The 27,923-nt window shown below is 56.7% G+C and overlaps 1 protein-coding gene and 1 long non-coding RNA gene across 8 annotated transcripts in view; one reads left to right on the forward strand and one right to left on the reverse strand.

Annotated features, from left to right (window-relative positions):
• TRAF3 (TNF receptor associated factor 3) overlaps positions 1 to 21,562 on the forward strand; it is a 114,090-nt gene extending 92,528 nt beyond the window's left edge. For 5 of the 7 annotated variants that reach the window (XM_046007425.1, XM_046007421.1, XM_046007420.1 and 2 more), the window contains 6 exons: positions 1,449 to 1,529; positions 4,209 to 4,283; positions 5,890 to 5,982; positions 9,933 to 10,073; positions 14,601 to 14,775; positions 15,731 to 21,562. In XM_046007425.1, the coding sequence (XP_045863381.1) occupies positions 1,449 to 1,529; positions 4,209 to 4,283; positions 5,890 to 5,982; positions 9,933 to 10,073; positions 14,601 to 14,775; positions 15,731 to 16,302 (1,137 nt within the window). In that variant the 3' untranslated portion in view covers positions 16,303 to 21,562. The remainder of the gene's footprint in view (positions 1 to 1,448; positions 1,530 to 4,208; positions 4,284 to 5,889; positions 5,983 to 9,932; positions 10,074 to 14,600; positions 14,776 to 15,730) is intronic. The other 2 variants (XM_046007426.1, XM_046007427.1) reach the window with 2 other exon arrangements.
• LOC123943349 lies at positions 21,194 to 27,220 on the reverse strand. The gene is made up of 3 exons (XR_006818617.1): positions 24,992 to 27,220; positions 23,724 to 24,018; positions 21,194 to 21,284 (listed from the first exon to the last, which is right to left on the reverse strand). It is a non-coding gene; the product is annotated as an uncharacterized LOC123943349 (long non-coding RNA).
• Between the last annotated feature and the right edge of the window lie 703 nt (positions 27,221 to 27,923).

Consider the following 27,923-nt stretch of genomic DNA (forward strand, 5'->3'; position numbering starts at 1 on the left):
ACAAAGGCTTGGGAGGCCTGGGTGGCTCAGTCTTTCAAGTGTCTGTAGGGCTCCCTGCTCGGCGGGGAGCCTGCTGCTTTCTCTGCCACGCCCCTTGCTTGTGTTCTGTCTCTCGTAGTATCTCTCTTACTTACTTACTTAAATCAATAAAATCTTAAAAAAAAAAAAAAGGAAGAAGGAAAGACAAAGCCTAGACTTGGCGGCATCTGGGAACTCGGGGATTCTGAGCACAGCCAGGCAGAATAGAAAGCCAGGGCCGCTGCCCCCTGCCCCCTTGCCCCAAAAGTGGTGCCTCTTGTGGCAGGCCTGCTGGTAGGCTCAGTCCAGTCAGGTACTTTCTACTAAGCTCTGAGCAGTTGTAGACTTGCCCTCTGAGGGCTCTGTGGGCCTCTGAGGCCCAAGTCCGGGAGCAGAGCCATCTCTGGACTATATGCCCCCCCCCCCCAACTTCGGAGCACACCGAAGAAAGCCGAGTACGTGCCTGCTGCCTCACCTGGGCCCCCATTGCCCTTGGCCCACACTGTGCCTGCCTAGTCGGACTGAGACTCTCGGTTATGTCCCCCACGCTCCCCCACCCCCGTCATTCAGCGCCACAGCAGCATGACTGTGGAGGCCCTAATCTGAAAAATCCAGATGAGAATCAGAAGTATCCCAGGGTCATAAGGAAAACCAAGTTTTGTTCTTGCTCGGCAATGTGGCCTCCAGGAGCCTGTCCCACAAGTTGTGTTGCGTGGCCTGCAGTTATAGGCCTGTCTTGTGGCCCTTTGTCATGTGTCTGGTGATGCTCTCCAGAGATCTTGGATTTGATGTCCTGGTGACCAGCTCTCCCTATAACTTTGCTACGGAAGAGATATCCGTCCAGCAGGTGCCTGTGGCATGGGCTGAACAGTTGTCATCATCCAGGCTCTGCAGAGTTGAAATATATACCATCCAAAGAAGGGCTACACCAGAATTTGTCCCTAGTTTCCATGCATTATAGATAACCTAGTAAAATTCCAGGGCAGTAATTTAAATACCCACTGGCTCATGCTGTTTGCAGGTGTAGGAGAAGCATCATTTCCAGATCCAAACCTGAGAAGCCGAAGGAAAACCACCCATTTCTCCAGCGAACAAAGTCTGGACCCTGGGCTGCGGTGCGAGCGGCCACAGGGCCGAGTCTGCCGGTGCCGATGGGCCAGGGCGGCACCCACACAGATGGGCGCTTTCTGTTGGGCGCTACTGACGGGCCCTTACCTGTCAGACTGGGGTAGATCTCCTGAGACACCTTATGTTTTGGCTCTCAGACGTCAAGCGTGAGAAGTCCCCGAATGCGTCAGAACCCAGGGAAACCGGGCCAGGGGGCAGAGTGCCCTGTGGTTCTTTGTGGTGACGTTGCAGATACCGATGGCATCTGAGGGAAGGCGGGTGGCGTGTCTCAAAGTTGACGACACTTTCTCTTTTTCCTCCAGAAACACGAAGACACGGAGTGTCCCTGTGTGGTGGTGTCCTGCCCCCATAAGTGCAGCGTCCAGACCCTGCTGAGGAGTGAGGTAAGGGGCGTGGCCAGGCCTGCGGAGGAGCTGGTGACATCCTCAGGACTAGCAGCCAGACACTCTGTCCTTCCCCAGTAGCTGAAGTCGAAGGTTTTCACGGAGCACGAGAGTGATATGTAGAAAGGCAACAGAGAACCTCATGCTATTCTGGGGCATCAGAAATTTCAGAAGCAAGCAAATAAATGCTACAGAGTGGTTAAATTCAGAGCAAAATATGGTTAAGAAATGAGAAAATGCAATTACTTTACAGTGCAAGCAAAGGTCATAACTTTGTAGGTTCTTAAAAAAATGTATTTTATACTCTGTAAAATAGGAATTCCTGTAAGATTATCTCAAAGTAAATGACGTTACAGACACTGCAGACCCACTTGGCCACGTATGCTGTGCAGGGCTGGTGCTGGGGAGCAGGTGGGCCTTGGAGGCGGCCCCCACATTTCAGGGGCCAGCGAGCAGGGCCCAGTGGAGCCTCCCCAGGGGTCATGTGTCTCACGCTGCCCTTGGGCATGCTTTCTTTAAGGCAGGTAGATTTACATTAACTTAATTTGATTAGAATATATCCAGATGGAGAAATTCCAAGGATTCTTAAATGGTTTGCCATCTGGTCCTGATCTGGAGCCCCTTTGGCCGCTGTTTGGGGAGCACCTGGGGCTTCTGTACCCCCTGGTCCCCCCACAGGTCCCTCAGGCCCAGGTGCTCTCATCTAAGGAGGCTGCTCCCCTCAGCCTTTGCAACAGCCTGGAATTTTACCCATGAACATTGGCGAGGTGAGGGTTGGTGCCTCATATGCCCACTGAGTAAGAGGACTTCTGTGGGCCTGGAGCCAGGGACACAGGGTACAGAGAGGACCCCCAGAACCCCTCCAGCTAGAGCACGTCCTCCCAGGAAGGTACTCTGCTAGGCCAGGGCAGGGTCTTCCTGGGCGGTCATGGCCCCAGGCCTGTAGCATGCCTCTGGGAGTGGCAGGGAGATGTGTCTGGATTTCCACTACTAGGAAATCCCTCTGCTGAAGCGAATGGATGACGTGTCTACAGTATTGAAGGGATCACTGGGGTTTTATACGCTTTCCAGAATTTTCAGTCAGGGCTACCTGAATTAGGGACAGAAGCTAACTCCGTTTGCCTCTAAGTTATTTTTCTTTTAAAAATCTTTAAACCTGCATTTATCTTGGGTTTCTGGCAAACGATGCTACTGGTCTATAAATTGTTCTTGCCTCTTTTCCTCAGCTCCTGTGAGGGAGCATGATAAAGGCTCTGAGAGGAATGACAATGAGCCAGTTTAGGAGAAAGCGTGACCCTGAATTAACAGTGGCCCAGTGAAAATGACATCAGACCCCTGTGTCCCTGATTTTAATACCAGAGGCGCTGGCTGGTTAGGTTCATGATCATAGCTCTGGCCTGAACAAGTAGATCTTAAAACTTCGAAGGTGACATTACTACGCATGGTCTCATCCTGCGTCTCTCTGCCAGTCACCTGGGCTCTCCCTTTTGGGCGCTTTCCTCCAGGTGCCGGCCAGAGCTTCGTGGCCAGTGTGCTGGTCTGCTAGAGTTGTGACCACCATGATCTGCCCCGGCTCAGAGACCTTCTGCAGAGCTTGATCCATAGGCTCCCTGGGACTGTGGCCCTTCTCTGCAGCTCTCGCCACAGACCCGCTCTCCTCCCTGTCCTAAATACTGACCTGAAGGGGAAGGACTCAAGAGCTTTTTGTGCTGGTGTATAGTGACCAGGCCCAGGAGCCTCTGGGAACGTGTGTATACACAGAAAAATGGGCGCCCAGCTCTGCAGTGCGCTCAGACACCCCCTCTCCTAATTCAGGGTCTAATTGTTCTCTATAAAGAAGATCTATCCTTAGAGTTTCCTGATGAGAATTTCTTCAATAAAAGAAGAAGCTGTCCTTAAATTGTATCAGCCTAATGAGTAGTACTACGTCTTTAAAATGTAGATGTTTCAATTCCCTTTTCTCTTGAGGGGGTATCATAAGTGGTTTTTATTTGACGATTTGCCAACATTTAAGCTGAACAAAGGGGTTTTTCCTTGTACAAAGAGTTATCCTCTCCCGGTCTCTCTTAATTTGCTTCTACCAATTAGAGGTGACAATATTAAGATTGTTAGAATGACCTTAGTGATGTGTGAGAGGCTACGTGGGTTTATGGGCACTCAGAGGGAAAAAAAGAAGAAGGAAAAACTCATCTTGTTATCTTGAGTATTGAGAGTAATGGTACATCATGTAAGCTTGCTTCCAAAATATATTTATTTTTGTGTACCGTATATTAGGTGTGTGAGCCAGTTACATCCTGAATGCTTTCTCTTTTTTGTGTTTCATGCAACTTTTGTTTATAGTCTTTAAATGTTCATTTCAGTTTACGTTTCTCCCTTTCTTTTTAAAATGCTGGCGCTGCAGACGGCATGTCACATTTCGAACAATCTGTTCCAAAGAAACTGTAGGTTTAAGAAATGTTGCAGTAACCGTATTTCTGTATATTGGCGTATATATGTGTATACACGTGACAGTAGTGTAAATTTACTGCCTCGAGCCCAGGAAGCAGGTGGTCTATACACACCTGTGGCTGATAAGCCCCCTCGTGACAGTACAAAGCAGATGCTCTCTGTGCCCTTAATGTGTTTGAACATTTTCATGCAGACGCTTGTGCCACAACTCACGTCTCTTTCCCGTTGCAGTTGAGTGCACACTTGTCAGAGTGTGTCAATGCCCCCAGCACCTGTAGTTTTAAGCGCTATGGCTGCGTTTTTCAGGTCAGTATCCAACATTTGTCCTTCCCGGTCACTGACGTTCTGCCATGAGAGAAAGTTACTATCTTAACATCTTAACATGCAAGTTCTGGACTTGTAGTCTTTATCATGGAGCCGAGTCACCGTGCTGCATGGGTGGCGAGAGCCACATGCAGCCACCGTGGGTGCTCGCTCTCCATGCCCGTGGTGTTCTGAGACCTGATGGACACCGGCGCTGAGAAGGAAGTCAGGGCGCTAGCAGAACGGCTCCATCCGAAATCGGCTAGGCAGTGGGACCAGCAGCACTGACAGCCGTGGGGGGGATTTCTGGAGAGATGGCTGTGGAATTGGAGCGAGTACTTGAATGTGAGTGCGTGTCAAGCCAGACACCGTTTGGGCGGCGTGTGCGTCAGTACACAGCCTTGAGGACCGCGCTCGTGTGGCCTGTGGCATCTCCGCCACCCCTCGCGGAGCAGCCGTGTGCAGAGGGCGTCTCTGGCACCAACACACTCAGGCTGCGAGAAGCCTGTGTCTGGGGATTTTTTGTTTTTTAACACGTCTGAGATTGCTAGTGAGTTTGAACTGAGTTTCATTGAAACGTGTATCTCAATTTTAAAACTGATCAGAGGGCAGTATCTATTACAATTAAAGTATTTTATGTTTAATTTTGTGTATTATCAATACATTGTTATGAAATCAGTACAGAGATACTGGCATCTCAGTATTTTCTTAGAAAGTAAAGAGCCCTAAGAGTGTGACTGTAGCCCTCCCTTTGTCTCCGTCTCTTAACGAGACGGAGCGCTCGCCACTGTTATGTCGTATGTAGTTCCATTCATTCTGTGTATGTGTATATATATGTTTATATAGAGCAGTACTTATATCAACATATATATATGAATATTCTATGTACAGAGTATGTGTTTTGGAGATCATTAAAATGCTGTCTGTGGCTTCTTAATTTTCTAATCCCCAAACAAATTATATTTTCATATGGATTATTTCCTTGCAGATACGAAGTACTATTTCATGTGCTTATTACTGACTCCGATGTGGTCTCCATCTTATGTACTCTGTAGATTGTTTATGTTTTGTATGTAACTTTCCAAGTATACTTAGAACAGTGAGGAGCGATACGTCTTCTAATACAGTATCTCTCCCTAATAAGTTAACATTCTAGAAGAGCATTTAGAACGCCGCTCTGACTACGTGTTCGCTCACTCGACGACTGTAGCACTGCCCAGCTGTAACCGCGGGTGTCTGCACCTTTCCCATTTGTAGTTTTAATGGAAAAAGTTATAAAAGAACAAAAGTGAGAGGTCTAAGATTTAATTTCTGGGCATTACAAATATGAAATGCAGATGAGAAGGCGCTTGGTGAGAAGCTGGAGGAGCAAAGAGCCTGAGCTGAGCTCGCTGTAGACTTGCAGGCTGTCTGTCTTGCCAGCCTCCCCACCTGCACTCGGCAGAGGGGGCGCCGCCCAGCACGGCCCTCGAAGGCGTGGAGGCCGCCCGCTAGCCGTACAAGAGCAGGGCTCCCCTCCGTGTGTAGCGCTGGGGTTAGGTCATGTGTTAGTCTTGCTGCGCTCCATGATGGAGTGATGGCTTAATGCACTGCGTCTCTGTTCTCGCAGGGGACAAACCAGCAGATTAAGGCCCATGAGGCCAGCTCCGCGGTGCAGCACGTCAACTTACTGAAAGAGTGGAGTAACTCTCTAGAGAAAAAGGTAACGCCAGACTGCTTCTCGCTTTTGTTGGCTTTTAATCATTTCTTCAAATTATTTAAAGAAGAAAATCTTTTTATAGTTACTAATGGTTTTGGATAAAAGAAACAGTATCAAGAGAATGTCCAAAAAGTAAATTTCTTTTCACATGACCTTGAGCTCATAAATGAAGGCATTTGTGTGTGTGTGTGTTCTTTGTTTGTTAATAGCCAAGCAAGCATGCGGTGCCCCCCCCCTTTTTTCTAAATCACATTGTGGTTAACTTAGCATTGACCTAGAATGGGGATTCTCAGACTGCCAAACCTCCCCTTCTCTCCCATCAGCTCGTCTTTTTGTAAGTAAGTTTTATTGGAATGCAGCCATGCTCATTCATTTCCCTGTTGTCCATGGCTGCTTTTGCAGAGTTTGGGAGTGAGACAGAAACTGTATGGACCTCACAGCCCAAAATGTTTACCCTCTGGCTCTTTGCAGAAAGAGTCTGCCGACACCCAGTCTGGAAGGTGACCCGGGTTACATGCTTCACCGTTCTTTGTCTTTTCTGAGCGATGCTGCCCCCCACGGGTGTTACTGTCGACTTCCTCACCGGATGCTTTGTGGAAGTTGGGTGCAGGGGCGCTTGTCCTCCGGCTGGGCTGCTTCTCAGGAGGCCTGCGTGGGGGGGGGGGAGGCTGCGGCCTCCTTAGCAGGCGCCTCCCCCATATAGTACTTCTTCCTGGGGAGTTCTCCCTCCGCGGTGTTCCCCTAGGCCAGGCCTTCTGTTCATGAGGAAAACGTGAAAACCTCGGAGAATTGATAGAGAAGAAGTTGTGACAGGATCTCTCACTGTGGCTTCTGTACGAAAACAGAAACTCACTTCAGTGTTCAGGAAGCATTGGTGGAGAGTTTGCAGCGGGAGGGCACGAGGTGAATTAGAGCGGCCGGTAGGACTGATGTTTATTTTCTAAAGATTTGCAGAGATTTGAATACCTTGTTTCTGGCATGAAATCCAACCAATTTAAAATGCGAATGTGTTTGAACAAGTCCAAAATTCTTAATCAGAAGGCTTGTATGAACGCTGACATAAAGTTGCTCTTTCAATACGAATGTTGATGCTGAAGGTGAGAAGTGACTGAAGGGTTGGTCACACGTGCGTGTGCAGGTGCGGCAGCGGGAGGGTCCCCTTCATTGGTGACACAAACTGTGTGTGAGGAGTCGTTTGGTCGTTTGTGACTTACGCAGGGACACACTTGCTCTTAGCCAACGATGGTTTACGAAATTCTTCCCTTCTGTTTGAAGAATGTGTTGTTTCTGCTTTTTAAAAATGGTAGGCATCGGCGCAGCGTTCTCTGCCTCTCGTGGACTCGGCTTCTCACTTGGGTGACAGGTTCTCTCTCTCGTTGAAGATGCGTTGATTGCGCCCCCGTGCGCGTGCCTGGTTGTGACGCGGGGCCCCCGCGGGCCGGTCGAGGAAGGTGCCTGCGAGTCTGCAGTCTGATCCCGGAGCCCAGTCTGCCCCCAGAGCCTAGCCCCGCGGCGCGGTGCAGGTGACCTCGGCAGTAGCCATGTGCCCCCACCCCCGCGGTGGCGGCCTCGCTCCCCTGCACGGCGGCGTGTGCGCCCCCGGAGGTGCCCGGCCCTGCGGCTTCCCCGCCCGCGAACATCCCGTGCAGACGCCGCCACAGGCCGCGACCCGCACCTGCGAGGGCGGGACGCGCCGTCGCGCACTGCAGCTGGCGCACTCGACGTCTTGGCCCCCTTCGTCTCTCCCCGTCTCTGCCCAGCAGAGTGACCCCCGCCCGCCGTTAGGTCCGCGAGCCCCCGGTCGCGCCTGGTGTTTGCGCTCAGCGGAGGGGGCCTGTGTCCTCACTGGGCCCAGAGGCGAAGACCAGACCACGAGCCGAGATACTCCTCTCTTCCTAACATGGGAATTTATTTTTCGTTATAGAATTACTCAGTTGGAATCTCTTAGGTTATTTTGTTCATGTGTAGTGGAAAATAGCGTGTTTGAGTTGGTTCAAGCCCCCGACCCATCACATTCATGTCAAATTAAGGAAAAGCTGTTTTGTAAAATGTGGACTTAACAACACCCATCTTCCGTGTTGGGGAAGCTTACTGGCAAATATAGAGTGCCCCACCAAAATAGGCTGGAGGAAATGTTCTCAGTGAGGAGGGCCATGGGGAAGGACGGGAGGACTCCTACTTTCATCTGCCTTGGGAACGTTCTGCTGTCTTCTTGGAAACATATCTGCCAGGTAGACTTTCCTGTGCAGGTCACGTCTATGTGGTGGACGGGTGAGAGCTGGGATCTGAAGGCGTCCAGAAGTTGGGTTCTTTGATCAAAAGAAATAAGTGAATAACTAAGTAAATTTTTACATTAGGGAGGTCCCTAAATAAAGAAGTTAAGCGTTTAATATGACGTGGTATGTGCTCATTCATGTGAGACGCTTCCGTGCATCCTCAGGTCGCTTGTTTTGTTGTAGGGAAAAAATGGCCATGTTTCTGGAGACATTACCGAGATTTTTAATCAGAAGCGTTGGCATGCATGCGGGCTATTTCTTTTTTCTGGATATGAGACTAAAGAGTCTGGGAATCGTGTCCAGCTTGAGAGATGGGAATGAGTGAGCCCTAGCTTTGGGAAAGGCAGACCCGCCAGCAGGAATCGCCCGTGGCCCATCTGTACGGCCTGCAGGAGTCGGGGGGCGGAAGCATGTATGTTAGAGGAAAGTCCACTGGTGCTGAGTGACGTGCGAGGCAAGTGACGAGTTCTTTTGCCTGTGAGACATCGTAGGTTTCGTGTTCCTCAGTAAATACTCATTTGCTCTAAAGTGAAGCAGACTGTGTCCTAGGCGCTGCCTGGTTGCCTGTCTTTAGGCAGGTTCTTCGCAGGAATCCGCACTTTACCACACCCAGGTCTGTCCTGGGATGGCTTTGGGCCATCGCGTCAGGTATTGGCTGGTATCGGGGGGCGCATCTGAGTGGAGGTGTCACAGCCTTCCCCAGGGAGCCTGCCGTCTTCGGGGGCCACAGCCCGGTCTGCGCGCAGGCGCAGCTGTCGGTAGAGAGACCTTTCCCAGGGCCGGAGAGCCCCATGCAGAAGTCTGGTGAGAAGGCGGCCTTGTCAGACTTGCCCTGGGACTCCTCACCCGGGGGCTTTTAAGACCGGGTTAAATGGGTTCTTGGGAGCTAATTATTTCCTAGAAAATTTTGAAAAGGTCGTTGGTGGGTTTAGAACTGCTCCCCCAGCAGGCCCTTCCTGGGCTGACATGGTGTTGTCTGTCTTTACATACTTGGTTTCCTGGAAGGTCTTCTCGGGCCACAGGCCCGCCCACGGGCTCTGCAGCTCCGGGTTTTTGTTGCCGGGCTCGTTGTCAGCCTGAAGGAGTAAGTGAGGCACGAACGTAGCTTTGTTATTCTCTCCGTGCTTTCCCCTTGTGTTGGGAGCGCTTTCCAAAGTGCAGGATGAGGCCCACTGGTGGCAGTGAGAGAATTCACTGGGCTGCAGCGAGTACTTTTAAAGTAAAGTAGACTAAAAGAGAAAGTACCAGGACACATGGACATGACTGGGACGAGGATGGTTTTGGGATGCCTGTTTCTTGGGTACACACACATGTCTTGTATACACGGGGTGAGAGGTGAGAATGTGTCTCCTGGTCAGTTTGAAAGCCACTCGGTAGAAGGTGCATGTTTAAGCAAACACTTTGGGAAGCATGTCCCATTCGTTCTGAAAGGCGGCGGCTGCGTGCTTTGCCTCAGCGTAGTTAATTACGGGAGGGGGGGGCGGGGCAGAGTATAGGGTTTCCTGTTACAAGTTATCAGGACGTCCATTTCCTGTGTGAAGGGATTTTTGTCCCCTGGAACTTCTTCCAGGGAGCTAGTAGAGGGCCTATATGTGAAAATGCAAGTACTGTCATTATAATTGTCATTAATTAATAAAACCACATTTTGTTTGCTTAATTCAAGAATTTCTTTTTCAGGTTTCCTTGCTACAGAATGAAAGTGTAGAGAAAAACAAGAGCATACAAAGTTTGCACAATCAGATATGTAGCTTTGAAATTGAAATTGAGAGACAAAAGGAAATGCTCCGAAATAATGAATCCAAAATACTTCATTTACAGGTAAGAAGTTTAAGATGGTGGCTGGATCTAAGGGTGAGGAACATGTCTGTGTTCTCCTCTAGACCTTCTCAGTGCGCTGTTTGAGCAAAAGCCCTGACCTTTGTTAAACAGACGGCCTGTTTCTCTTAAGTGTAGACTGAGGACCTGGGCCACTGTTCCTTCCCCACTTTTCCCTGGAGAGCAAGCCCGTTGGCTCTCCTCTGTGTCTTTGATTCGCTCTTGGTGAAGTAAGACTTAAAGCCTGCATTTTAAAAAACTAGCTGTTTTTATTATTGTTGAAGATGACATACTGTTCAAGAGTAGTCATGTGTGAAGTCTCACTTCCTAAAGTGAAGCGAAGCCGAGCTAGTTTGTTCTGAGTTTGCTGGCGACACGTACCCCACTTTATCTCACCACAGTGACCCAGATGTCCTCAGAGCCAGCGCCAGACCTTTGCCGCTCCGAGGAAAGGTGATTGGGTAAAGAGGCTTCGCTAGCGTGTCGCTTCTCGTTTGTTACCAGTGCAGGTGCTTGTGAGCACCTTGTTCCTGTAGATCTCATCCGCACACTGGTTTCCTTGCGCCGTACGTCGTTACACTGATTCCCGCGTGTATCACACACCCCCGTGGAAAAATCACTGCTGTGTTTCCGAGATGGCTTTTTAGTGCTTTTACTTAGGTGTGTTTCCTTAAAGTATCTGGAAGATAAATTATTTCCAAGAGCTCAGAGTCAGGGAGTCTTTGAGAATGCCTTTCCTTGCATTTCACCATCAGAGATGACTCGTAGTGGCTCGAATTGCATAGCGATTTATTAAATTAACTTCATCTGTGTTAAAACCTTGTGGTTGTCCAGAGACGAGGAAAAACGCAATGAAATAATAGATTGTGTTAGGAAAGGTAAAGTCACTGCTATTGAATCAAGCCAGAGCAAGTATGTCATGTGAAACACCAGCAGGCCTCCTGCCGGCGAGTGCCCGTGGGAAAGTAGTTTGGGAGGCCCCACTCAGCCCCGAGCTACCGGCAGCCCACCTGCAGGCCTGGGGCTCTGAGACGTGCGTGGGAAGGACATAGAAGTAAAAACAGCAACAGAAGAATGAATGAGTAGTAGGCTCCCTTGTACAGCATCATTTGTAACCAGAAAGGTGAAGGTCTCCGCAGTGAGGTCATCGGGGCATTTGTCGGAAACCTCTGATACCGCTACCTGCATCCTCCTCTTCCCCTCTCCCGGGGTCAAAAATGTGAATTTAATTTACTTTTTAGTAGAGCTTAATCGTTCTACCGTGTGTGATGTATATTTGAACACTTTGGTGATGGAATAAACTGCCGAGATCTAAGAAAGGAAGGGGAAAGCAGGTTGCTGGTGCCCAGAGCCTGGGGGCTGAGCAGCCGACCCGTCGGTGCCCCTGATGGGTCCTAAGCAGGAGGGCGGCCACTCGCCCCTGCTCTTCCCCACCGAGGGGAAGGCATGGAGGGAAGCGGACTGTGTGGAGAGAAAGGGACGCAGATCACCCTGCACATGCCACGCCTGATCTGATGAAGTGCGCTGGGACAGCACCCCCTCCGCCAGCGGCTTCCGGAGACTGAACCCGTCTGGGTGGCGCTGTGGTGGCAAGGGTGGCAGCTCGCCTGTGCTTCGCTGTGGGGCTGGCCCCGCGCACGGAGTCGGGGCTCTCCGTCTTCGGGCACCGTGCGTGGAAGACTCCGCCGCTGGCCCCAAGGCGCTGGCTGGCTGTGAAGCAGCCTGGGGGCGCTTCTCCGGTCCCTCCAGATCCTTCACGGCTCCACCCTGAGCCTGGCTCTGGGCGCCCCGCGGTCTTCCTTCCTCATCCCAAAGCCTTCCTGTCGCCTTCCCCTCCCCTGCCCTCCTCCCTGCTCCCCCAGCCCTGCGCATCGGACCACCATAGACTTGTTACCTCCCTTGTCGGACTCTCCAGGACACCCCAAGACCCTGGGGACGGGGGCAGCACATACGGACCGCAGAGTCCCTGAGAGCCCGGGCGCACGCGGGGACAGGGACGTGATCAGAGCTGGCCAGCGGGAACGCAGTCCAAGAGTGTGTTTGCTTTTGCTGGCCCAGGAAGGGCAGTTTCTTCATATTTTTCTTTTTAAAGAACGTGTTTTTCTTCATGAAAAAAGGCCGCCTAGATGTCCGCTTACTCTGTGTGTCCCTGTTGGCAGAGGCTAGAGGAGCTGGTCGTTCTGCAGACCGGGGTGTGGGACTGAAGCCACGAGGTGCACTGTCCCTCCCCAGCCTCCCCCCGCCCGCCGCACGGTCCCCTTGGCGCAGTGTTTGGTCCGGCGGTCCCAGTGACTGAGCGGTGCAAGGGGCAGGAAGAGGGGCAGTGGCGGAGCCCTCGGGTGCACCCTGCGCGGGCTGACGAGCCGACGCTCTGGCAGCGAACCTTTTGATGGGGATTTGTTTACTTTGCCTGCAGCCGGTGCCGTCTCTCAGCGCCTGGCTTCTTTTTCTCACGCAGCCTACACCTGCATTTAAGGTCTATTTTTATCGAAAGATGACAGCAGCTGAGCGTCGACCACTCTGGAGGAATGAGCTCATGTTTGCTGCGTTCTGCAGAGAAAGTGATCGGTGGCGTGTTCTGCTTGACTCGCCAGCATGTACACAAAGGAGAGGAGCTGGGCGAGGGGGGGCGGTGCTCCTTTAAAGTGAGCACCCTTGGTGGGGCCTTGTCTGTGTGCGCACTGTGTGCAAGTCTGCACGCGCGTCCCCCGGCCCCACGTGCCGACTCTGTGTCACTGAGCTGGCGCCCGGGGCCCCTGCGGCCGCCCTCCCCTCCTTTCACACCCATGTTCTGCCCTGAGGTCATCACGTGCCTTCGCGCCCACTGCCCCGGGCACAGCAGTCAGGTGCTGGGGAGGAGGCCCCTCTGTGTCACCCCCATTTTATCTCACGGGCATGAAGCTGACGGGGGATGCTGGCTTGTCCCAGGCCGGCGTGCAGTTCACTCGACGAGGACCAGGCCACAGAATGGCATCCCTGAGAGCCACCCCTGATGACACGGGTTTCCGTTGACCTCCCTTGGAAACGCACCAGTGTCCCCGGTACCTGGGCTGGTGGCGTTGGCGGGTAGGGTTGTGGCAGCCCTGCAGGGGCTTGTCAGAAATACATCATGGCCCAGGGCAGGGGCGGGGGGTCGGTAGTGGTGCCCCAGACCCCAGACTTTGTGAACTCATTAAATATGCCTCCAGACGCATGGATTTAGACAAAGTGACGTCAGTGTGGGAAGAGGTGTTCTTCACAGAAACCATTTTTCTTTTTCGGTGTTAGCTAATATATCAGGCTTTCTTGGAAAGGAGGAAGAATGACCCTGTACTTCTACCCCAGAAAAGGAACCCAGACCCACCGTGTTTGTCCCTTGGTGGTTATGAAGGACCAGCAAAGGTGCTGAAACTAAGCCGTTAACGATGGGCTTCCGGAAGGAGAAGTGAGCTCAGCAGCCCCCGGGGGCTCTCCCCGTGCGGCCAGCCCCGCAGGTTCAGAGGCGGCCCGGTTACTCACTGGCCTTCACTGGGGCCAGACCACCCAGCTTTCATGAGCTTCATTTCAAAAACTGCGAATCCTTTTTAGAAGTGAAAACCCTGTGGGCGCCTGCGAGGCTCAGTCAGTGAAGCGTCTGCCTTCAGCTCCTGTCGGGCTCTAGCCCCTGGTCAGCTTCCCTGCTCGGCAGGAAGCCTGCTTCTCCCTCTGCCTCTGCCCTTCCCCCACCTCAAGTAAATGGATAAAATCCTTGAAAAGAAATGAAAACCCTTTAGGTCCCAGCTTTACCCACCAGGTGGGGATGCCAGTCCTTCAAAACTGCCTGGAATGTGTGTCTTACCCGTCCGCTTGTTGCTGTACATGGTCTGTGTGTTTCTGCAGAAACAGGGTTTCTGAGTTATTTAAACTAAGATAGGGTGAAATGCAGTCTCGCCGTCTGCAGCCCTGTGCTTGTCCGTCGTGTTTCTGGGCCCAGCGGGCACCGGACCCTGAGCGCCGTGCCAGTGGGGGAAGCCAGCCCCGCTCCTCAGCATCGGCTCTCTGCTTCAGCCGGGCTCCGCAGAGCCCCCATCAAGCTCTTCCTGCGGCCAGCCCTTGTGCGGGTGCCAGGGTGGTGGCTGCTCTCTCTCGGGACCCAGCAGGATTCCGGGGCGCTGCCTGCAGCCACAGAGACAAGGCGACCCCTCCAGCCCTGGGTCAGGCAGCCTCATGGGAGACGCACGTTGTTGACCCCGTAGGCTCGGCCCTTTAGGAAACAGAGACCTCCAGAAGGCCCATGGGTGCGGCTCCAGGGTCCTGCACCCGAGACTCTAGGACAGAGTGGTGTGGGGCCCCGTGCCATGCAGCTGACGGGTGAGGCTTCTCCGTGCCTTGGTCCCCTCCTCTGGGATAGGGACCTATAGCCCCTGCTTCCTCTGAGATGCCTTTGGGCCACCAGTGAGATGCGGACGTGGGGCGGGCTCTCGGTCCTCGCTGGCTGGTGTGTGATGGGAGAAGCTCAGCATCTGCAGGTTCTAACCGTGTTTTACCTTTCTGATGCCTTTGATTTGGAAGCGAGTGATAGACAGCCAGGCGGAGAAACTGAAGGAGCTGGACAAGGAGATCCGCCCCTTCCGGCAGAGCTGGGAGGAAGCAGACAGCGTGAAGAGCAGCGTGGAGTCCCTGCAGAACCGGGTGACCGAGCTGGAGAGCGTGGACAAGAGCGCGGGGCAGGCGGCTCGGAACACAGGTGGGGGTCGCAGGGGAGTGTGGGGAGGGGTCTGGGGCAGGCAGCATGCATCCTGGTCTGCTCCTGGGAGCCTGGCCAGCCCGGCCAGGTGGGGGGCTTGAGATGGTGGGTGAGGGGCACACGGGGCCCACACCCCCTAGAGTAGCAGTTTCCAGAGAGATGTCACCGTGCAGAGGTGTGATGACTTTCCAGCCAGGGATGCCTTTGTGAGAGACAGAAGCGTCTCCCACCTAGACACCCCCTCCGTGTGACACCAGCCTGCTAGAGAGGAGGTGCAGGCTGGACGCCGGGCAGAGGACAGGGCTTGCTGGTTGGAGGCGGTGGGGTGAGGGGTGGGGAGGTGAGGGAGAGGCTCCGGGCCATGCCCGTGAACGCCTCCGAGGGACAGAAGTGAGCAGCAGTGAGCCAAGACCCCGCAATGTGCTCAGCCAGCGTGTTTCTGATTCCTCGGATCTGCTTTGGGGACTAAGTGAATATTCTGAATTTTTTGCGTGACAAGGATTAATGGTGCAGAGGGACTGGGGTTATGGCAACAGCCCCCCCCCCAACACTGGGTTAAGCCGAGGATAGGAATGACATGGTGAGAGGCCACACCGGGCGCAGGTGACTCTGCGCATCAGGCTGGAAAGCAGGGGGAGGTGAGCAAGTGGGTGCCCTTTCCCTGCCCCCAGTGGGGCTCTGAGGGCGCCCTGTGGGAGGGAGGGCCCTGCTGGCATGTGCTCTGGGACACACAGGCCTACGTCCCCCCAGGTGTTGCCTCCCAGCAGGCCGTGGCCATGAGTGTGGGGGACCAACGAGGCAGGGATCTGAGCCCTGTGTTTCAGGACACGTAGAGGTGTTTGTCTTCCACCCAGAAGCCTGTTCCGTCTCATGCCGGTGTTGGCGGGAACAGGCTCCTCCCGCCTTCCTGGCGCTCACAGGCCTCCTTCGCCCCGTCTCTCCTCACCCACGGCAGGCTTGCTGGAATCCCAGCTGAGCCGGCACGACCAGATGCTGAGCGTCCACGACATCCGCCTGGCCGACATGGACCTGCGCTTCCAGGTCCTGGAGACCGCCAGCTACAACGGAGTGCTGATTTGGAAGATCCGAGACTATAAGCGGCGGAAGCAGGAAGCCGTCATGGGGAAGACCCTGTCTCTTTACAGCCAGCCCTTCTACACGGGCTATTTTGGCTATAAGATGTGTGCCAGGGTCTACTTGAACGGGGATGGCATGGGGAAGGGGACGCATTTGTCGCTGTTTTTTGTCATTATGCGCGGAGAGTACGATGCCCTGCTCCCTTGGCCGTTCAAGCAGAAAGTGACGCTCATGCTGATGGACCAGGGGTCCTCTCGGCGCCACCTGGGGGACGCCTTCAAGCCGGACCCCAACAGCAGCAGCTTCAAGAAGCCCACCGGGGAGATGAATATTGCCTCTGGCTGCCCAGTGTTTGTGGCCCAAACTGTGCTAGAAAACGGGACTTATATTAAAGATGATACCATTTTTATTAAAGTCATAGTGGATACTTCGGATCTGCCCGACCCCTGACAGGTCACTGGGGGGGTGGATTGAGCAGAAGGCAACTCCTCGGGGGTTTGAACCGGCTGTCTCCACCGAGGTCCTCGCGCTCAGAAAGGACCTTGTGGAACGGAGGAAGCAGCAGAAGGTGGCCGCGGGCCGGCGGGAGGAGCCACGCGTGAGGACACACCCAACATGTTTTCTAATAGACTAGCAACACTCCGCTCTGAAGAATTATTTATCCTTCGACGTGATAAATACTGCTGTCAGAGAAGGTTTTCATTTTCATTTTTAAAGATCTAGTTAACTAAGGTGGAAAACATATATGCTGAACAAAAGAACCATGATTTTTCTTCCTTAAACTTGAACACCAAAAACACACAGACACGCGCACACACACGCACACACACGCACACCTGGGGATAGCTGGACATGTCAGCATGTTAAGTAAAAGAAGAATTTATGAAATAATAATGCAATTCTGATATATTCTAAAATTCAAGAGTGCAATCTTGTTTCAAATATAGTATATTGTCTATTTTTAAGGCCTCACCTGGTCTCTGTTTTAATAATTTGTTTGTCAGAAGACCCTGAAGTACACCTAGGTCTTTTCTGAAAGTCTCAATTCAGAATCATTTTTTAATTTAAAGTTCTAAGATAACTGTTATTGCAAACATTTTATTTGAAAACGTTGATAGACTGATATTTCTTGGAAGAAAATGTAAACTATCCAACACTGGTTATCACTTGTGATAGGACAGAAACTACTCACTCTGCCGTTATTTCTCGTTAGAAATGTGAGCCTCACTACCTGTCGTAGTCCATGACACTACTTCACAGTCGCTATGAAGGGGACCTGCTCATCGATGCTGTGCATCATTCTCAGACTTATAATCGTTTTCACCCTAAAATAGGGCGTTCGTTGAACTTTGGAGTTCTAAACAAAATCCTGTAGGCTTCTAAGATTCTGCCCCGTGTTCAGACACGCGCTCCCTTGCTGACCACTCTGACCGTCGGCGTCCGGCGCCCGGGCTGGGCAGGTGGCGGGGGCCGGGGGAGGTCGCGGCGGGTGTGTTTCTGCGTTCTGTCCCGTCGCTGCGTCGTGTTGCCGATCTCCGAAGGCGGCGTCTGCGTGGAGGTGGTGGCGTACAGTCCATGTGCCTTAGACGGGCCCTGCTGCTTCTCGCCCCGGCTCTGTGTTCGCTGTAACTCTGGAAGGTGTTCGCTTCACCCGACTCTCCTCCCGACCGCGAGGCCTCTGCCTCCTCCGCGGCCCGCGTCCTCCCGTCCCTGCGGAGGAAGCCGGGCTCCTCTTCAGCTTCCGGAGCAGCTGCTCCGTTATCACAGGTTCCAAATCTCCGGGCCCCGAAAGTGAGCCGCCCGGTCCCAGCGCCCGCGTGGGGGGTCCCACCCCCGGGCCAGGAGGGGGGCAGCCACAGCGCCTCTCCGGGTCCCCACCTGGGTCAGGGGAGTCCACCCCCCACCCCCGCCCCTGTGCAGCAGAACCCTCTGAGCATTCCAGAGACCGCCGCTCTGGGGGGCCTGCCCTGGCTCGGTGACGGGGCCCCGGGACCACTGTTCTCTTGGGCAGGGTGGGCTCGGGACCGTCCCGGCCTGCGCCCGCCCAGACGGCGTTTCCTCCACTCACTGTTTACCTTCTCTCAATGGTCCAACTGTGATTAGAAGCCGGAGCCCTGCCTCCCTGTGCCCCTCTGCTATGCACCGCGCTCCTTGGGTGCTCTTACCACTGATGGGTGCTACACGTGACGGGTGCTTCTTAGGCAAAACCAGTGTGTGTGAACCACCGCATCTGTGCCGCTCATCCAAAAGACGCGCCCGCGACTGGCCAGCTGGGCCGCGCGCCTCAGACTGCCTGCCTCTGGGCTCCCCCGTGGTCGTGCGGGGACGGTTGGGCTGGTGCCCGGTGGCCCGCCGTGTCTCTGGTGCTGCCATCCGCCCTGGGCGTGCCTCCGCCCCGGTGCCTGCTGGAAGTGCCCTCCTAGCGCACCGTCCCCTGCCCTGAAAGACCTCCTGGGTTCCCCGCCCTGCCAGGCCTTTCGCAGTTCAGTGCTCGTTGTAGCCGTCTTCTTCATTTTCTCCACCCTGCCCCCTCACCCACCGTGGCTTTGAGGGCCGGTCTGTGTCCTCAGTCCTGGCCGGGAGGAGTCGTGTGTCCCCATTCGTAGAGGAAGGACGTCCTGCAGGTGCTGCGGGACCCCTGTTCCCTTGAAGGCCTCCCCGACCTCCTCCAGACCCTGCCCTGGTTCTACCCTGGACACCCAGCGGAGAGAGGATGCCAGGCGGTCCCTGCCTGGCCTCAGGTGGCTTTCGTGAGGACGGGGGTTACCAGCAGGGACATCCCTGAAACCTCCTCCCCCTTCCCTAAACAGACGGACAATGTTAACAAATCTGAGATAAGCAACATCTCAGTCTAGTAAACAAACAAACAGTACTTTGCCTCTCCTGGTTGGAATTCTTCTGGGGGTGAGTCACCTGGGAGCCCTTCTGGAAGCCTCTGTCCCTCGGTGGGGCACTTTCCCAGCAGCCCCTCCCAGACACGCTCCTGGTGGGAGATGACGGGCCCTTTTGGCCTCCTCCCAGGGAGCCCATAGGGCATGGCATCGGGCCGGCACCTCCCTGGGATGAGCTTGGGCCACAGCGGAAGCTTCGTGCTGTGGCTTGACAATAGTTGGTGATGGGCGGGGGGGTCTTTTGGTCTTTTGGCCACTGTGTACCTCTTCCCTCTTGTGTGCTTGGGACTTTCTGGAACGCGGCCTCCTGAAGGACCTGAGCATGGGGTGCTTCCCGGATGGATGCCCCTGGTGTGGCTTCCGTCCTGACTCCTCCGGGCCCTGGTCCAGTGCTTGTCGCCTGGGGCCGGCCTCGGGCTGTGGCCCCCAGGTGGCCGGCCCTCCTGGCTTCGCGGGGTCCCGGCCACCCACGAAACATGTCGCATGCAGTGCGTATCAGCGCACTTTTCCTATTTCCCAAAAGTGACAAACCCCCGACGGGGCGAAACTCTTCAGCGCTTCAGAGAAACCCACACCAAGTCTCGCGCGTGACTCGAGCCCACCGGCTTCCCTGTCCGCTGCTTGCGGGACACGAAGACCGCCCCAGCCGTGCTCGCCCTGTGGGGTGCTCCGGACAGCGCCCTGGCTCAGCTGCCGCAGAGGCTGGGGGGCGCCCGGGGCTCGTCCGTGGGGAGTGGGCACCAGCTTGGGAGTCCCCAGCGGGGTTGGCGCGAGCGAGGGGCTGTTCCCGAGACGCGGGGAGTCTTGGTGAAACCCGCTGCCCCGGGCCTCTGAGAAGTCGGGGTTTCTGGTGTCCCGGCCCCGCGGGTGGCACAGAGGAGACTGAGAATTCCCGCTGGCTGTTCTAAGGCCTGTCCGGCGGGAGGGAGGCGCTGTCCCTCTGGGGATGACCGGCCGCGCAGGTGGACCGGGAGGCGCCGTGAGGGCCGCGGCCCCAGCCCGGGTTCGCAGCCTGTTCCCGGAGCAGCGTCTGCGAGGCCGCAGGTTGAGCGCCGGAGCTCTTGGCCGAGATGTGCTTTTCCTTTCCTGCCGCTGTGGTTTTTCCTTGCCTTGTGACCCCACAGGGCCGTGGAGCCCAGGGCCTGTCCCCATGGCGGCTGCCACCTCCGGGCCCTTCGCACGCCGGCCGGACTCCAGGGGGCTCTCTGGCACCGCGAGTGCCCCTGCGGCTCTCCTGTACCGCTGTGGCCCGCCTTGGCGAGGCAGGGGCCTCGTGTCCCTCACCACGTGTCCCAGGTGGGGCCTGCCGCTGTCAGCAGCGGGCGGTGTCGTGGTAAACAGGCGGCTTCGGCTCGGCAGGGTCCCGCCGTGGGTCCTTTCCTTGTCAGCCCAAGGGAGGCGGGCAGAGTGGCAGGACCCCCCTCTGCAGCTGACACCCTGGGGGCGGGGTGCACACCCCCTCCTCACCCTACACGACGGAGGGGCGCCGCCACTGTCACCGGCCCCCCCGGCGTCTCCGCTGGTCGCGGGCAGGCCGGGCGGGAGGTCACAGTCCTCCCCGTACCCCTGGCCCAAACCTCAGCCCTCTGAAGCGAGTGCCTCTGCTGTAGGGAGTCGGCAGAGCTGCGAAATACTGTTCTCTTCCTTCCCGTCCAGATCTTTCTCAGACTGCGGCGGAGAGCTGGGAGGAGCTCCAGGAGCTCCTCTGCATTTGCGAGCGTTTGAGAGGCGAATGAGGGGTCACCCGAACCCGCTTCTCAGCCCGACACCATGCTTCCGTCTTCAGTTTCGCAGATCTCGACAGTTTTAGTTTCTGCAAAGTGGAGTGTGTCCGCTGGGGTCTAAGTCAGATGACGTCCATGTGTGGTTCCCGCGCGGCCAGGTGACCTGGTCATCTTGGCCGTCTGCCCGGGGCGGGGCTGGCTGTCACTGGGGAGCCAGGGCCCGCGGGGGCCGGGAGCGTCCCAGGGGTGTGTCCCGAGTGGAGACTCTTAGTCTGGCCAGAGGAGGCCCTAGCGGCACCCAGCAGTGCTTGCCTTTCCCTTCTGCCGCCGCTGTGTCTCGAGTCTCTCCTGAACTCTCGCGGTGAGAAAGAGGTTCAAGTCCGGGGAGGCTGTACCACTCCTGCCGTTAGTGGCGTTAGTGACTGGTTTTTATAACTCCGTCCCCTAGCAGACAAGTCACATAACCTCCAACCGCAAACTAAATGAGTTAATTGGTAAACACAAAAGCCGGCATTATTTCCAAGGGTTTCTACAATTACCCCTCTAGAATAACACCTGTGATCCAGGAAGTGCGTGAGCCCGTGTAGACAACTGTCAGGTTTCCAGAACTGCATTCTTTCTCTGGTGGCACGCCTCTTCGTTCGGTTCTGTTACCCAAAAACAAAGACCAAAGAAGGCCAATCTCTCATTTGACTCTGTATTCTTAATCTGCCTGTTTTAAAAGTTGCCGTCCGTAGTAGCCGCTCGCTGTGAGGACCCATCCTGACCCTCCAAGTGATTGTGACCAGTGATTCACGTCCTGTGTGTCTCCACTCTTCTAAGAAAAAACAACAAAACGACAGTATGAGTTATTGCTCAGCAATAATCATGTTGTTAACATGAGTCAACAACATGTCTGATTTCTGATAGCATTATTATGTTTTATATTTTTGTTTACTGTATATCGTGTGTGGTTTTATTTGGTATTTATTTGTGTTTTGAGGTCTTGCGATGTTTTTGTTTCTGATGCTAATAACTAAAGTTTGTAAGAGTGTAGAATGCAAAACTCTGAAATGCTAAACTGTCTGATTAGAGGAAAATAAATCTGACTAAGGAGTCTGCGTTTCTTTTTCCGCCGTCTCGCACGGGCACCTGGCCGTGTGCCCTGGCCTTTCCCTCCCGCGGGTCCTCCCCGCCTCTCCTCTCGGAAGTGACCTCCTTGGCAGCCTGCGTGGCCGCACAGCCCCGTGCTCATAAGGGCCCGCGCCTGGCTTCATGCTCTGCTGTCTCAGTCTTAGAACTCTGGATGTTTGAGAAAGGGGTCCTGTGTGCTGGGTTTGCACGAGACCCAGCAGACCACACAGCCTCGTGGCCTCGCGGCCTCCCCTGCAGGCGGAGCTCTGACCTCGGCGGGTCCAGGAGGCCGGTGTGCCCAGCAGCGCTGCTCTCAAGTCTGCGGCTTGGTCCAGAGCAGACAAGTTGGCCCTCACCCTCCTGCCGGGTCCATGCCCGGGCATCCAGCCTGGTGGAAGGGCCCCCGGCCCGGCACCCGCCCAGCTCCCCTCCTTCGCCCGCCATGGGGGCTGTGGGCTCTTGGAGCCTCAGTTCCGTATCTGTCGTGTGGAAGAACCGCATCTCTCTTTCTGAAATGCGGTTATTAAAAAGCTATACCAGGGCGTGGGGCTGGCTGAGTTGGTGGAGCGGCTGACTCTTGATTTTGGCTCAGTTCGTGATCTTGGGGTCCCGGGGTCCGCGGGAAGTCTGCCTGAGATTCAGTCTCTCCTCCCTGTACCCCCTCCTCCCACAGAATCTCAGGCAGGCTGTGCGCTCAGCGCGGAGCCCGTTGCGGGGCCCGATCTCCCGACCCTGTGAGCATGACCTGAACCGAAACCAAGAGTCGAACCCTTAACTGACTCTGCCACCAGGTGCCCCTCAATACATAAATCTTTAAAAAAAAAAAAAGGCCACTCCAGTACTGACCATGCAGGTGCCTGTGAAGGCTCCAGGCGACCAGGTTTTTAAAAATATTTATTTCCGTAACCTCCACACCCAGCACGGGGCTCGAACACAGGACCCTGAGATCAAGAGCTGCATGTTCTTCCGACTGGCCGGCCAGAGCCCCCCACGCAACCAGTTCGGTGTGTCGGTGGTGAGAGGCTGCAGGACCCCTCCCAGCTCAGCACTTCTCTGGGTGGTTATAAGGACCAGACCCAGGGGCAGGAAGCCCTCGAGGGCACCCCAAATTATGCAGTGAGGAGCCTTCTTTCCAGCACGGGTGCAAAGACCATGGGAACTGCCCAGCCTCCCCCAAATGCCCCTGCCGGGGTCCACACCGCAGCCCTGCTGGGCCGCCGGAGCAACAGGAAGGGGCCTCAGGGCCCTGCCCCCAGGTCCACACTGGTTCTCAGGTCACACTGGTCCTGCCGTCCGGTGCTGGGGGGCCTGCCAGAGAGTCCTGCCCACGCCATGGCCTCAGGCCTACAGTGGGGAGCCCAGGACCCCCCCAGCTCTTCCGAATGCAGGCTCCCACACCCAGAACCCAGAGAAGGGCACCGTCTCCCTCGGCCTAGAGGATCCCAAGTCCACCCGCCCCTGTGACGAGGGGCTTGCACGCCACCGTCTCTCTGGCACTCTGGCCTGGGCTCCCACCGTGGCCTCAACCACACCAGGGACCCTGAGCGACGCTGCCGGTGGCCCCCCCGCAGTGGAAGCTAGACCCCCTGAGGACAGCGACAGCCCAGACCGACAGCACGGACAGCTCTGTGGGCTGGGCAGCTACGGAGCCACTTGGACTCGGGGTTTTCCTGCTCCTTCCGAGGGACTGCACTCAGCCAGAATTCCAGAAACTGGATACTTTCTTTCAGCCTTTCGGAGCTGTTTTCTGAGTTGTGCAGAGAGGGAAGTGAGCCGTAAGCCTGGGGAGAAGAGCGCCCCCTGCTGGTTGCACCGGGCCAGAGGCGCCCATGGGGACCCCAGGCGGAGGCTGCGGCAGATCCGGCGCTATCCAGCGGCAGAGAGCGCGTGCAGTGACAGCTGGGGGGCTCGGAGCAGCTCCCCGCCCCGCAGCCCAGACTGCTCCCAGGACTGAGTGTGGCAGCACAGCCCTGGCCTTGGGCCCCGGAGTCAGCAGTGGGGCCAGCCCGGCTCTCCCCAGGAGCTGGGACCAGGGAGGGCGCCGGGCAGAGCGCTGTGACCCCCGCGACCCTGGGGGACGGAGTGGGGCCCCTGTGTCTCAAACCCTTCCAATCAGGGCTTCTGAGAACAAGCTGGAACTCACTGGGCACGGAGGTGCAGGACGCATGGAGCCCCCCGTGCTGCTGGCCTGCAGTCACTCCGCGCTTGGCAGCAGGACTGTCCCACGCAGGCCGAGGACCAAACCCGGGAAAATGCCCGAGGCCACTGCATGACTGCACTTGGTCAGAGAGGCCCGGACTCCGGGGTCGCTTTCAAGTGAGAACGTGGAGTTGGGGGGGGGGGTGGCGCCCCCAGGAGAACCTCCCCGTGCTCTGCTGGTCTCCCAGGACTGCGGTTCACCCTGCAGGACGCTCCCGGCACCCCGGATGGGTGAAGACCTAGAGATGGGGTCGCTCGGTGTGAAGTGCGGGTTTCCTGCGAGTGGACGCAAATGTAATCTAAATCCTGACCCCGAGGGATCTGGGACCAAGGCCACCGGGGCGACGAGGCCAATGGAAGGCCCGCAGAGGAGGTCTGCACCTTGACCCCCAGGGCTGGCCTTGGAGGAAGGCAGAACTCAGAGGCCCACACCGCGACTCCCCTCCCCCAGGCTGCAGGGCAGGGGTGGCCAGGGCTGGCGGCTGGCGGTGGGGCTCGGCATGTTTGGCCCTCGGGTGGCACGGGTGGCACGAGGCCCGGGGAAAAGCGCTCTTGGCGCTGGGAGGACGTGGTCTCAGCCCCGGTGGCCCCTGGCCTGGCGGGAGACACTGTGTGCTGCCGTGGCCTGCTGGGTCCTCCCAGGCAGTGGAAGTGCGGGGGGGAGGGTGTCACACGCTGTCTGCCGGGCCAGCCCCTCACAGAGGCCCGCCCTGGCCACCTGGCCCTAGGGGCTCCCTCCTGGTCACCACGCACTCTGGCTCCCCCGATCCGTGCTCCTTCCGAGCCCCACTCCCTCAGCTCCGTGTGGCTTGTCCATCTCCCAACTTCCCAGCCCACAGCAGGTCCCGGGGGCGTCTCCCCGCCCTCCTCCACGCCCAGCCCCAAGACTGCGCACAGAGGGAAGGCCAGGTCAGGGGCAGGGACTGTTCTGAGATCCCCAGGCCCTGCAGGTGACTGCCCTGCCTGCGGGGACTGCCAGCCACCCCTTCCTTGCGTGTGTTTGGGGCAGCCGCTGTGCTCCAGGCAGTACCTGGTCAGCCCAGGACAGAGGAGCTGACAGTGGGTGCCCGGACCAGCCTTTCCGGAGAGGTGACTTCATGCAGAGACTGGAGTCTTAAAGCGGAAATCCTGCCAAGAGGGGCTCCACCCCCATCGTCCCATGGCCCCCACCTCACCCCTCTTTTCCCTGTACAAGAAGAGAATCATGCTCACCGGAGAGAGACATGAATGCCCAGAGAGGTGCAGGAGACTGCCCACGGTCACACAGCAGATCAGGGGCAAAGGTGGGGTGAAAGAGCCGCCGAACAGTCCTTGGGGCAGGATCCATTTCCACAGAGTTGGAGAGAAGGGGGGGTAGGAAGGGGATGATTCCCACGGCTCCGCGAGTCTGGGTGGGGACCCCCACACTAGACCCCCTCACACTAGACCGAGGGCTGAGGTGGCCCGTCAGAGCTCCGCAACCCTGCGCCATGGGGTTGGTGCTGCCTTGGAAACAGGAACGGATCAGAGGCCTCGCTGAGACCATGCACAGCGGCCTAGTCAGGAAGGTGTGGGGGTCCAGTTCTCCCCAGGCCGTCTTTCCTGCCACCTGGAGGAGGTTGTGCACAGAGGGGAACCAATCCAGCGAGGGCAGTCAAGACAAGACAGAGTGAGACTGAGAGACACAGGCGGACCCAGAGACCAAGAGCTTGGCTGGTCCCTGGATCCAGCCTTGCCTGAAGCAGATGCTTCATAGTATTTCCTGGTTACTGGAACCAACTCACCTTGGGACTTTGCATTTCTGCTACTTCCAGTTGAGGTCTCGACCAGTTCCAAAGTGTGTGCCCATGTGCATACCTGGGTACCCAGGGCACCTGTGCGTGCAGTTTGGGGCCTTCTGTGCGCACACAGGCACCTGCGGCACAGTCCAGCCGTGCCCTGCGTCGTGTCTTTACTCCTGAGGTGTCCCAGGGGCTCTTGGGCAGGTCTGGGCCTGGGCTGCTGCCTGTCTCCTACCTCAGCATGGGCTCCATTCTGGGCCACCCTCTGATAGCTGGACACATCTGGGCCCATGTCCAGCTGCTGCTCAAGGGCGCCCCCTTCAGGCTGGGGAGACGGATGCCACTATCTCATGGCCTGCCAGCCCCAACTGCTCCTGTTCGGCCACCTTCCTTCCTTCCCGTCCACCACCCACACTGGGGGCTACAGCTGTGACCTCCTCTGTGTCCCGGCTTTAATACCACCGCTTCCAGGAAGACTTCTCTGACTGCCCAGGCAGTCTTGCTGCCCTGTTCAGACAGCGCGGTCTCTCTGGGAATGGCCTGCGCAGCGGGGGCGGGAGTGGTCCGGAAGTTCCATTTCCCCAAGGTCCAGCCACCCCACCCTCTAGAGCCTCTTGTGGGCCTTGGCCTCAGTGCAATCCACCTTCTGAGTTGGGAGAAAGGAGCCTTGGGAAGACCTGCCTGGCCTTCCAGGCTCGGCAACGGTGCTCTGGGCCCTGGGAGGGAAGCTCGCTGAGCCTCCCGGCTCTCTGCCTTGAGCAAAGCCACAAGTGGGGTAGTGGGAGGAGGTGAGGGGAGCAGGGCCAGACACCCTGGTGGAGCCCAAGAAGGCCCAGTCCACAGGCCTGCCTACTTCCCAGAGAGAAGCAAGACAAGGGGGCAAAACAGATGTGACCCCAAAGAGCCCCTCTGTTCCTGGTCGAGGCTTCCTCAGAGGAGGGAGCTTCCCATCAGCCCGACAGGCAGACAATGCCGAACTCCAGGGCCAGGAAGACCCCCCGAGAGCAGGTGCCCATACCCCGCTGGGCTGAGGGGTGGCACAAGCTGGTGTCCTCCCTCCTTAGTCCCAGTCAGAGAAGTCCTGCCCCTGTCCCCAGAGGGGACAGGTTGCACCCTCCTTGGAAGAAATCAGCTGCGGGGGAGACGCAAAGACCAGCCGCAGTGACGGGTCTAATTCCAGGGGTTTGCAGGGGAGGGGCAGGGACATAGGAGAGGGCAGGGTAACCAGGAGAAAGCAAGCTGCCAGGGAGCTGCAAGGCTAAGTCATGGCCCTCCCACAGGTAGTACCCATAGTTGTCCACGTCCACACCCGTGCCCATCACCTGTCCTCCATCACCTGTCCTCCATCCCCTGTCCCGCTGTCGCTCTCCCCTGACCAGCTCGTCCAGGGCCCAGGGGCCCACTCCTCTCCTTGCCATCAGCCATAACCAGACGACACCATCGCCCCCACTCTGCCATCCACAGGCCACCCCGTCCCCGACCATCCGTTCACTGTGCCACACCCGTATCCCTGCCCGTCACCCAGTTTACTGTGCCCAGTCGGTGCACCCACGCACCTGGCCTCCGCCGTCCCATCCCTCACAAAGCTGTCCTCCCTCACCACCACCCACCCACCCAGCCCCATGCCTCTGGCACCCCCTACACCATCGGTCCACCTGTCCCTCTGTCCATCCGTTGATCCAGCCATGCTCCCATCCACGCATGGGCCATCCCTCCGCTAACCTGCTGCCCAGTTCGTCTAAATCCTGTTCACCCACTCGTCCACCCTCCAGTCTCCTCTGGGGGCCACTCATCGGCCAGAAACCACCACCTTTTCTCCCCGCCATTCATCCCAACAAAATCCACCCGACATCTACCGTCAACCACCCATTTATCCAAGCACCGCGTTTTTTCCACCGTCCACACTTCCCCACGCTCTTCCCCACCATCCACGGGCCCTCCTCCCGCCGTCCTCCCGCCGCCCGTCTCCTCCCTCCCTCCCTCCCCCGACCCATGCCCACCACCACCCCGGCGCCCTGGCAGCATCTGCCCAGCCTGGCATCTTCATCGCCCTCCCCCCATCCGTCCGCCGGCGGGCATCCGTGTGTTCGTCCCTTCGCTGACCGGTGCGCGCCCCCACCACTCACCCCGCGCCGCCGGCAGCCACTGGCCCTGTGTCCACAGGGCTCGCGCCGCACGACCCATCTGCCACCGTCCGCGGCGCAGGCAGGCGCAGGCAGCAGGGCGCACCCCGCCCGGCCGCACAGGGTCAGGACAGCGGCGAAGCCGGAGGATGTCACCACCCCGCCCCCAACCCACCCTCGTCCCGGAGCCGGGGGGCCGCGAAGCTCCTCTTCCAGGGCGTCCAAGTCCTCAGGTCCCGGAGGGCTGAGCGCGCAGGGAGG

Source organism: Meles meles, chromosome 6 (assembly GCF_922984935.1).
Source record: "Meles meles chromosome 6, mMelMel3.1 paternal haplotype, whole genome shotgun sequence".
Lineage (NCBI taxonomy): Eukaryota > Metazoa > Chordata > Mammalia > Carnivora > Mustelidae > Meles > Meles meles.